This window comes from Carya illinoinensis, chromosome 8, assembly GCF_018687715.1.
Source record: "Carya illinoinensis cultivar Pawnee chromosome 8, C.illinoinensisPawnee_v1, whole genome shotgun sequence".
In the NCBI taxonomy this organism is placed as follows: Eukaryota; Viridiplantae; Streptophyta; class Magnoliopsida; order Fagales; family Juglandaceae; genus Carya; species Carya illinoinensis.
In genome coordinates, this window is record NC_056759.1 from 25,134,992 (window position 1) to 25,146,954 (window position 11,963).

At 37.9% G+C, this 11,963-nt stretch overlaps 1 protein-coding gene across 1 annotated transcript; it reads left to right on the forward strand.

Moving 5' to 3' along the window:
- Positions 1-8,792: 8,792 nt before the first annotated feature.
- LOC122319050 (pentatricopeptide repeat-containing protein At3g18970) lies at positions 8,793-11,552 on the forward strand. Its single transcript, XM_043136919.1, has 2 exons — positions 8,793-8,949; positions 9,786-11,552. Exon 2 carries the CDS (start codon positions 10,015-10,017, stop codon positions 11,434-11,436), a length of 1,422 nt encoding a protein of 473 aa, XP_042992853.1. The 5' UTR covers positions 8,793-8,949; positions 9,786-10,014; the 3' UTR covers positions 11,437-11,552.
- The last annotated feature ends 411 nt before the right edge of the window (positions 11,553-11,963 follow it).

Genomic DNA, 11,963 nt, shown 5'->3' on the forward strand with positions numbered 1-11,963 from the left:
TACTGATTGTACTCTTTTTTCTTCGCTAAGGTTTTATCCCACTGGATTTTCCTTTGCAAGGTTTTAATGTGGCAATCCTAAAGCATTTGACGGTACACATGAATACTGTACTCTTTTTCCTTCACCATTAGTTTTTTCCCACAGGATTTTTCCTTGGCAAGGTTTTAACTAGGCATATTCTTTAAATATGGTCATCCAAAGAGGGAGTGTTATAAACCAACTTATATTGTATGACCACATTTAGCCGTCATAATTGAACAGGTTTTAGCCGTCAATTAAGACCTTTGTACCCATATATATATATGGGTATATTTCTAGGTTCATATGATGGAAATAAGCATTCTCTCTCTCTTTATCTTTGAGGCTCTCTCTTTTCCATAATTTACAACAATTACTATTATTTAATATAGTATTATCACTAACATATTGATATAGTACTATACGGTAGTCTATACCAATGGTATTATACTATTACTATATACTATTGAGTAATAATATTATATATAGTACTAGTATAATATAGAGAAAACCTTCCCGCCGGTCGGGTTGTCCAAACTCCAATAACAGCCTTCCAATAATAACTTTTCACGTAAGTCCTTTAATTTACATGTCCTGCACCTGCCTATTCTTGATCAAAAACTATAGGCCTCCCCAATCTTCTCTCGTCCCCTCTTTGTCTTCTATGAAAGGACCCTAACCAAACCCAGAGCTTGACCCTGTCGAGCCACAATGGAGCTCAACCCTGCCAAGCCGTGAAGAACTACTAATCAACGAGCAGCTACACCCTATTTGATCAAATCTCTTGAAGAAGATGCTTCCAAATTCATAAACCAATTCACATTCAACTTCAAAGAAATTCCAAATAAAATGACAACAATCAATTGAAATATTACAAGATATCAAGAAACTAAAAGATAGGGAAAAAAAATATTATTGTTGAGGTCTCAAATCATCCCTATCGAATATAAATCTTCTGTGGCTATTCCTCCTCTCCTTCACCCCAACCGCCAGCTTTTGTTCCTTTCGACCAACAAATTCACATGCAATATTTCAGCCAAAACCAAATTCTCCAAATGTATATGAGAAATTACCAACGAAATAGTAGTGAACAGAGATAAGATCTGAATAATTCATGAAGCCCGAAAAAAAAAAAAAAAAAAAAAAAAAAAAAAAAAAAAAAAAAAAAAAAAAAAAAAAAAAAAGAAGAAGAAGAAGAAGAAGAAGAGAGAGAGAGAGGCAAAAGCTAACACTTAACCACCAAGCCAATAACATCCCACAAAGCGAATTAAATAGCTAACAAGTCTATGACAATAAAGGGTGATTGCTTGCACTAGCCCAAACTTTGAAACTAAAGCTGTGAGCAGAGAAAAGTCCAATTGAAAAGAGGAAACTTTCTATATTTCATCTTCTATTTCCGAGTTTCATCTTCTCATCGATTTCTATGTAAATGAAAGCAAGTTTCTATGCGTGAACATAGGGTACTAGACGAAGATGAAAATAGGAGAAGAGAGCTGAACAACAATTTCTGTGTGGGTGAAAGCAAGTTTCCGTGTGGTGGAACCTAAGGAGCTTATGGTGTGTTTTTCTTAAGTGGCAACCACTGAATGGAGGGTTGCTCTTGGACTAGTAGAAGCCCAACCATTGCAAAGCGTTTCACTATAATATATCATATATGTATGATAGTATAGTTACTATTATAATTTTGATAAATACATTAGTGTATTAGACTTTAGTGTATTACACTGTTACTAATTTACTATATACTAATAGTATTACTATATACTAATTGCAATTCTGATATCTACAGTGGCCTCTGAGTCGGCTTTTAGCACAGCAACTTGAGTACTTGATCCTTGCCACATTAGCCTATCTCCACTTATAGTATAAGCCTTTATTTGTACACAAAATTAGCCCCATTCTTCTTTTGCCCCGATTAATATTTGCACTTTAATGGATGATGTTGAGAAGTTTGAGAAATTTGATACAGGCATGTAGCATCATTCACATTTTCTTTAACTGTATCTAAAGTGTATATCATATTAGTAATTTTTTTTAATTATTAAGCTTATTTTTTTCCCTTGTTGTGTAGAGCTCATGGAAGACTTAGGGAGTTTTTCAAGACCTACTTTTTTAATTGGAGATGATTAAATTTAAGGTAAGTCAACTTGTATAACATCTTTCCTTAAGTTTTTTTTTTTTTCATTTAATGTAATTACTAACTTTTTATTAGAATTAACTGTTTAATTTATTTTCATACAATTACAAGGTTTGTTGAAAGGACTATTGGAGTTGGTGACTTGGTGCATAGTTATTTGTTCTAGACTCTAGTTATAAAGTTTTTTGTTGGATGTTCTTGTAATTTGGACTTCTAATTTGTTCAATTTTTGGACTTGTAATTTGTTGGATGGACTTTTGGTCCTGTAATTTAGACTTTTAAAATTTGGACTTGTAATTTGTTGAATTGTTGGACTTTTGAACTTTTAATTTAGACTTTTCGACTTTTTTTGTTTTTTTGAAAGGAAACCTCTGTATTTCATTAATAACAACTCAGCCATTACAATCTTTGTCTCTTGACAAGCTTTGAACGATGAAGTCAGGGACTTCTTCAACCCAAATTTTTTCACCCCCCAAAAGTAAGGCTTTCTTAGCTAAAGAATGAGCAACCGTATTACTTTCTCTATAAACAAATTGTATATTCCATTCAAGTCTATTTTTTAAAACCTGTCTAATGTCGTTTATCAAATATCCATAGCAAGTCAGCACCTCTTCTTCACTTTCTACAGCCATGATAATAGTCTTGGCATCACCTTCAAAAGTAACCCTCTGAAAATTAAGGTCCCTGCAAAGTTCCAAGGCTTTCCAAAGTGCATAACATTCTGCTATGTCTAGTTTGTTTACCATTTCCTTTCTATCACTAACAGCCACCAATGCTTCACCTTCCTCATCTCTACATATAATCCCAATCCCCATCACCCTCTTATTCACATCTAGAGAAGCATCCCAATTTACTTTGATAACATTTTCCCCCGGCTTCTTCCATTTAGATTTGTTTCCTCAACCACTTACATTCATTTCTGCACTGAACACCCTCTTCTTTTCCTTTTGAGTCTTCTGGTATTCCTCTAAACCCTCCTTTGCAGCTGACAGTAGCTTTTTGGGGCAAATCATTTTCTGTTCAAAGATTGCCTCATTTCTTCTCATCCAAACCTTTCTTAATAGCACAACAATTTCTTCCACCTAGTTTGTCTGTAATCTTTCCATCAAATCCTCCCATAACTCCATAAAGCCTCTGCCTGTCCTCTTCCATTTTTTCACATAGCTCTGCTCATCACCCCACACATCATTTGCTGCAACACATTCCCATGAAATATGAATCACTGATTCCTTGTCTTCATAACAGATTGGGCATCTAGGATCTTCAACAACCTTCTTTTTGAAAAGATTAAGCTTAGTAGGTAATAAATCATTTCCTACCTTCCACAAGAACACCTTTACTGAATTTGGCACATCCAATTTCCAAATGTTCCCCCACCTTTCATCTGTCATTCCATGCCTCGATGACTCCCCTTTGCATATTCTTAGCCTATCCAACTGCAGAAAATAGGCACTTCTTACTGTGAAAGCTCCTTTTGTAGAAGGCCCCCATATTAGCTTATCTTCCATATTGCCTTTGCTAAGAGGTATGCTAAGGATCATTTCAGCTTCCTCTTTTTCAAAAATCTGATTAACCAAATCTGTATTCCATTCCCCTTTCTGGCCTAAAATCAGTGCTTCAACTTTTGTCTCTTTATTCAGAATAGAGATGGGTGATTGAACAGCAAAGAAGGATGGTTTGGTCAACCATTTATGGCCCCATATCTGTATTTGTTTTTCATTCCCTACACTCCACCTTAAACCCTCTTTAAAAACCACTAGCCTCCCTTAAACCCCTCCATATTAAAGAAGGTCTCAGGCCTACCTTTGCATCCATGAAAGAAGAATTCATGAAGTATTTTTCTTTATACACTGCAGCCACCAGGGAGTTTGGATATTGAATAAGCCTCCACCCTTGTTTAGCTAAGAGGGTCATATTAAAACTATTTAGGTCTCTGAACCCCATTCCCCCGTGCCTCTTCTGCTCTCCCATCTTTTCCCATCTTCTCCAATTAATCCCACCCTCTTTATTCTGTCTTCTCCACCAAAATTTAGATAACAAACCATTAATCTCATTGCACAACTTGAGGGGGAGCTTAAAAACACTCATCGTGAAGGTGGGGATTGCCTGCAAAACAGCTTTTATCAAGATCTCTCTCCCAGCTTGAGAAAGAAAATTGTTTTTCCAGCTAGAGATTTTCTGCCATATTCTCTCCTTTAAGATTCGGAAGGTGTTATACTTTGATCTCCTAACAATAGCTGGAAGACCTAAGTATCTTTCATAACTGCCACATGCCACTGCCCCTCCTACTTCCACAATGCTTTTCTTCACATCTCTTATTGTATTACTACTGAAAAAAATGGATGTCTTTTCTTTATGAAGAAACTGGCCCGAGGCCTTTTCATATTTTTTTAGCATCCATTGCAAATGATACCATTCCTCCAATTTGGCTCTATCGAATAAAATGCAATCATCTGCAAATAATAGATGATTTACATTAGTTCCTCCTCTAACCACTTGAATTCCTTTTGTAAGACTCTGCTATTCTGAAACATTAAGAAGGCTGCTTAAACCTTCAGCACACATAATGAAAAGATAGGGGGATAGGGGATCCCCCTGCCTTAAGCCTCTTGAAGGATAAAACTTTTCACTTGGCTTCCCATTAATTAAAACTGAGAAAGACACCGAGGTAATGCACTTCATGATGAGAGAAATCCATTTATCACAGAAACCCAACCTCTTCATCACAGCCTCCACATACACCCATTCAATACGGTCATAGGCCTTTGACATATCAAGTTTTATAGCCATACTTCCCATACTCCCTTTCTTTCTTGTTTTCATAGAATGCAACATCTCATAAGCCACCATTATGTTGTCTGAAATCATCCTCCCAGGCAAAAAAGCACTTTGAGTGGGAGCTATAATTTCATACAAGACCTTTTTAAATCTATTACCAATGGTTTTTGAGATTAGTTTATACAATACATTGCACAAACTAATAGGCCTATAATCACTTACCAACATAGGCTCTTTAAGTTTTGGAATCAAAGCTAAGAAAGTATAATTGAGTGAAGGAGTCCAAGAATTACCATTCAAGGCTGAAAGCATAGCAACACACACCTCTTCTGCTATAGTACTCCAATGATGCTAGAAAAAACAAGCTCCAAAGCCATCTAGTCCAGGTGACTTTAATGGTGTCATTTGATGGAGTGCCTCTTCCACCTCCTTTCGAGTAAAAGTCTTTGCAAGTCTCTAATTCATTTCTGTTGTTACCTTGGGCTCCATGCATTTTAGCACTTCCTCCAACTCTTCATGAGTAGGGCAGGTTGAGGTAAACAAATTCTCAAAATAACAACTGAAAATCCTTTCAATCTCCTTGCAACCTTTCACCAGCCTATTCTGCTCACTTACCACCTGGTTAATGAAGTTTCTCTTCCTCCTTTGATTAGCACAAGTATGGAAATATTTTGTGTTCCTATCACCTTGCTTGTACTAATTCCTCTTAGCTCTTTGTCTCCACCTTACCTCTTCTTGTTCAAGCAGCAACCTTATTTCTTCCTTCACTTTCTTTATTTCCTTTACTGAATGTTCACTTTCTTTTTCTTGTATATTTTTCAACTCAGCAGTTTTTTCTTCTAACATCTTGGCATCCCTTCTTCCCCCCATTCTGCTCCACCCTTGAAAAACCTCCTTACTTCTTAACAATAGAGTCTCTACACTTTCTAGAGAACTCCTTCTTCCTACCTCTTTATCCCATATTCTCTTTAAAACCACATCACATTCCTCATCTAAGGCCCAACTAGCTTCATATTTAAAGCTTTTGTTCCTTACCCACCTCCTTTCCCTCCCCTTTATAATATGATCTAATAAGGGTTTATGGTCAGAAGTTCTTGCAGCTAAAACCTCAACCCATGCCTCATTGTAAACCTTAATCCAAGCTGGGTTGGCTAAAGCTCTGTCTAACCTCTCCTTTGTAAAAGTATCACCTTCGTGCATATCACTCCAAGTAAATTTATCACCCTTCCACCCTAGATCATGAAGACAGCCCTCTTCAAGTACTTCCCTAAACATTGGAATCTGTCTCTCATTCCTTACCCTTCCTCCTTGCTTCTCATCATTAGTAAGAATTTCGTTGAAATCCCCTACAATAAGCCAGCTTTCCATCCCTTCTGGTTTGAGTGATTTCAAAAGTTTCCATGACTCTTTCCTTTTACTCAAATCTGGCTGCCCATAAAAACCTGTGAATAGCCACTTCTCACTTACTTCCTCATCTCCCACCCATGCATTTATGTGCCTTTGAGAGTAATTCACAATTTCCACCCTTACTAAGTCATCCCAGAGCATCAGTAAACCCCCACCTCTACCAATTGACTGCACTGTAAAACAGCCTTCAAAATTCATCCTCCTTCTCAACCAATCATAACTATCTCTACTGCATTTTGTTTCCATAATGAAAACAATATTGGGTTTGTTTACCTCTACTAACTTGCAGAGGTCTCGAACTGCCTGAGGATTCCCCAATCCTCGGTAGTTCCAGCTTAAGAGTTTCAATATGGTAGGTGGGGTTGTACCACAGCCTCCGCCTTTTCAACTTGACACATAGATACTTCCACCCTCTCCTCCTCCCCTCCTCCATACTTGGCTTTTTTACTCTAATTCATCCCTCCTATCTCTCCCCCAATCCTTTTTGTTTTTTCCCCCCTATTACCTGCAGTCTCAATATTCCCTCCTCTAGCTCGAGCCCTCATTTTCCACTCCCCCTTTTTTGGTATTTTAACTTCAATTTGATTACTCAATTCTTGCAAAGTCACCTCCCCTTTATTCAGTTTACTACTTAGCTTTTTCCTAGTAACACCTTCCTGTTCTAATTGAATTTCTCCTTCAAAAATAACAGCATCCCCTTCATTAAGCCCCTCCTCACTTCCTCTCTCAATACCAATTCCCTTCTTCTCAACACTTCTATTTAAACCTTCTTTCATAGTATTTTCTCTCTCTGGTTTCTTTCCCATTTTACCTATTCTCTCCTCTAAATTCATCAATCCCTTACTTCCATTACCTTCCACCTCCACCAACTCCATTTCCCTCATATAGTTCCTTTCCCCACACCAAATTGTTTTTTCCCCTACCCCTTCTTCAGTCCTCCTCTCTCTTCCTGCCACCACTTCCTCTTCATATTTTCCTTTATTTTTCCTCTCACTCTCAGTTTTGTTATTGGTAAAGATTCTTACCCGTGGTCTTGAGCTTGCTCTCATCCATGATCCATACTGCTCTTCACCTTCTTCCTTTCCATACTTGTTGCTGCAACCTTCTGCCCCATGAACCATGCATCCACATGAGAAATAAAATCTTGGTAGTTTTTCATAACTAAAAGGAATCCACATTTCTTTTCCTTTCACCATTATTGTTCTACCACGAGCAAGAGGCTATGTAATGTTCAGATTAATCTGAACCCTGAGATAGTTACCCCATCCACTACCATCCTCTTGAGTTACCACCTCCTCCACCCTCCCTACTGTTCCCCCAATTTGTTCACCCCGGGTCTTAGTCATATAAGATAAGGGCAAGTCATGCATACGAACCCAAAAACTAGCATGATCGAACACCATCCCTTGTGGATGAGTCAAACCATCAAACATCTTCAATGCCATCAAATGACTATCGAATAACCAAGGTCTACCCTCCCAAACCCTCAGTTTATTAGCTTGTGTTTCAAAGATTACTACAAAAATATTTGTACTCACCTCTGTGAAGATTGCAGCCTTACTGATCCTCCAAACCTTTGCCATAGTTGACTCAAGTACTGCTCCACTAACTGTTCTCACTGAGCAAACCTTGCACACTAAACTCCGATCCTCCTTGTACTATAAACCTTCTACTTCCTCTTCCTCAAATACAATATTTGTTGCCTCGCCCTCTGAGAGCTTAAACTTTTTCCATTTCTCCTCTAGCACATTCATCTTTTTCACCTTCCTCCGCCGTGTCTACCCCTTCTAACAGTAACCACCACGCTATCCCTGCCAGTTCTGTTACTTGTCACCCTCTAAGAGGATATTGCCCCCTTTCCGTTATAATTGCCCTCACTAACACTTCACCTCACTTTTTCCTCGAGAGAGAAAATAGAGAGAGAAGACTCGAGTATAGACCATACTAATTATTAGGAATTGATGTACTTTTCGACTTATTTTATTTTATAGCAGGTTTTTCTTTTTGTTGTATTTTCTATTTTTTCAGTTTTTGTAGTATTTATATTTATAGACTTGTAGCATATTATTTTTAGTAAAACAGAATTTTGTAAAGCAGTTTTTAGTAAAGCATATTTCAGTAAATCAGATTTTCTTTTAGTAAAGCAGAACTTTTTTAGTAAAGTAGATTTTTATAATAGAACCAAATTTTGGAATAAAAGTATAAAACAGATCTTTTTAAAGTAGATTTTTCTTTTTTCAGATAGATTTTTTTTTTTATAAATTTACATATTTTATTAAAATCGAAAAAATAAACCAAATCGGATTAGAACGGATAAAACTAAACGTATCGGTTTATGGGTTAAGCAGTGCATAATCTATTTTTAAAAATACGAAACTAGTATATATTAATTTAATCCTAAAATTCTAGAACGGACGAGTTACGCCCCTAAATTACACCGGTTGGTTGGCCTAAACCTCACGTTTACACCGGGTCCGGTCTAAAGAGGGACCCTAATCGGAAACCACATTTTCCCTTCTGTATTCTATCGACAGGCCGAACGCTGGGTGTGAACTCCTACGTCTTCAACCCTAGCCGTAAGTACCTACACGTTCCAGCCACCATAAACGGTTAGCTCTCTCTCTCTCTCTCTCTCTCTCTCTGTTTACACCTGACATTGTTTATTTTATCGAAAATGGAGATGGGGGGAGAAGAGAGAAACTGCCGAGAGAGAAGAGATAGAAAGAAAGCGTTCTGGATCATTTTATTCACTCAATGAGTACATCTATTTATACAAGTGCTAGAGTTGTAGCTCTTTGCTATCAAACCGACGGAATGCTATAGCTAATTACAATTGGCTAACAACTGAAACTAACAATAAATCTTGCTGTTTCAATTTCTCAGCCACCCTTCGCCACTCATCCCGTTCACTGCCCTCCTCCGCATCTCGCTATTTCCTCTCCGTTCCACTCTATTTTTTTTTTTTTTTGGAGTTTTATGATTAATGAACACTGCTAGTTGATTTTGGGATTAATCCGATTGTAATGGGTTTTATACTCTAGGATAAATTTTGAATTTTGGAATTTGATAGGTTTGGTTTGTGCACAGCCCTATGTGCACAAATTGGGGCCAGTTTGTGTTACATAAACCTGATTATTGTTGTGTACTTATTTGGACCAAGGAAAACAAACATGGGCATGTGCTTGCTGCTGCTGCTACTAATACTATGCTGCTAAATTCTTTCTTACCATGTTTTAATGTGACATTGTTTTAAACTTTTCTAATGTCACATAGTAAGAAAGATAGGCCAAACAGCCGAACAACATTTAGCACTCAGTTTCAGAGTTTACATGAACAGATAAACAAACAACATCGGTTCTATTTGGTTTGTAAGAAAGAATTTAGAAAAGTTTAAACCTCTATTTTTTTTTTTTCTCTTTACAGTATTGTTTTACGTCTTACTTAGGTGCTAGTGACTTGAAGAAGGGTAATGGCATCTCCTGATGACGAGGCTGATGACTTGCCACAATTGGTTTGACAAGGACGAACCAATTTCATTTGCTGTTTTGCCAATTCAATGGAGAGAGGGAGAGAGACAATTATTATTTTGACGCGACATTGGTGGCAGTCTTGCGTTTTTCCTTCCCTGACTTCAAGTCTTCGGCCTCTCTCCAATTCCAACAAGCACCCACCACATGCCCTTCCTTCCACGACTCTCTTGTCTCTCCCTCTTAAACCAAAACACACCGAAAACCATCCGACACCTCAAACAAATTCATGCCCAGTTGATCACCAACGCACTCAAAGTACCCTCTCTTTTGGCCAAGCTCATGGAACAATACTGTTTTCTTTCTTCTTCCCCACATGCCCATTTGATACTTGAACACTTTGGCAATGCAAACCTGTTCCTCTTAAACACTTTGATACGATGTACTCAACCTAAAGACTCCATTCTTGTCTTTGCCAATTGGGTTTCAAAGGGAGAGCTGGCATTCGATGATTTTACATATACTTTTGTTCTTGGAGCTTGTGCTAGAGCTCCTGCACTATCAACATTGTGGGAAGGGAGACAAATACACGGGAAAGTTTTGAAGCATGGAGGAATATCAAATATTTTGGTGCAAACCACAATGATATATTCTTATGCTAATAACAAGGATGTTCTCTCGGCACGAATGGTGTTTGATGAAATGGTGGTGAGAAGTTATGTTACATGGAATACAATGATTACCGGGTATTGTTCCCAAAGAGAAGTTTCTAAGGAATGTGCTCGTGACGCATTGACCTTGTTTCGGCAAATGTTGGATGATGGTTGCGGAGTGAAACCTACCGATACTACCATGGTTTGTATTCTTTCTGTGGCTGCTCAATTGGGTGTGTTGGAAACAGGGAGTAGTGTTCATGGGTATATAGAGAAGACGATTTGTGTTCCAGAAAATGATGTGTTTATTGGAACTGGTTTGGTTGATATGTATTCAAAATGTGGGTGCCTTGAGAGTGCTTTATCCGTTTTCAGGAGAATGAATGAGAGGAATGTGTTGACTTGGACGGCAATGGCTACTGGACTAGCTATCCATGGGAGAGGAAAGGAAGCATTGGAGCTTTTAGATGCAATGTGGGCTTATGGTATTAGGCCTAATGGAGTGACTTGTACTAGCTTGTTATTTGCTTGTTGCCATGTGGGGCTTGTCGAAGAAGGTCTTCATTTGTTCGACAAGATGAAGAGTAAGTTTGGTGTCATGCCTGGAATGCAACATTATGGCTGCATAGTCGATCTTCTTGGTCGGGCTGGGCACTTGAAAGAAGCGTATGAATTTATCAGGGGGATGCCAGTCGAACCTGATCCCATATTATGGAGGAGTTTGCTAAGTGCTTGCAAAGTTCATGGGGATGTTGCAACGGGTGAGAAGGTGGGGAAGCTTCTCCTTCAGCTACATCCAGAGAAGAGTGCTGTGGACTTGGTTTTGAGGGGTGAAGACTATGTAGCTTTGTCAAATGTTTATGCTTCAGCAGAAAGGTGGAAGGATATGGAGACGGTGAGACAGAAGATGAAGATTAAGGGGATAGAGAACAAACCTGGTTGTAGTTCAATCCAAACCATGAGCAATCCTCTGTAGGATGGGTTGTAGATTTTGGTAGCAAGTAGGGGACGGGCATATGGAAGTAAGCAAAAGGAATTCATCAGTGAGCGCAAAGATGAAAGATGCAGAGAGAAGATATGGAAATGAAAATCTGACTCAAATGGCAAAAGGCAGAAGGGTGCTATATAAACCAGAAAGATTCATATGGTGCATGTTCATACTTTTTTAATTTTTGAAAACTTTGATGAATTCTCGTTGTAACCTTTTGTCATGTATGAATGTTTGAACATATATGCCAATGATTTCATCTGGGAAAAGACACTATTTCTTTGAAGAATCACTCTTTTTTTATTTTTATCTTTTTGCAATGTCAAAGCACCGACATTGGCCTCCCCATATTTATTGCCAAAATTTAGCAAAAAACAAATATCTATATTTTAACTACGCACTTTCCCAAAACCACCCCCTACAAGTCACCATCTATTATTTCTCTATTTTATTAAAATATTTATTATTATTTTTGTAACTCACTTCTTTTAGTAAACAAGAGTTACTTATGTTCA

Bases quoted from the DNA above. Each gene is read 5' to 3' on its own strand.
- LOC122319050 (XM_043136919.1), top strand. From the start codon at position 10,015: ATGCCCTTCCTTCCACGACTCTCTTGTCTCTCCCTCTTAAACCAAAAC.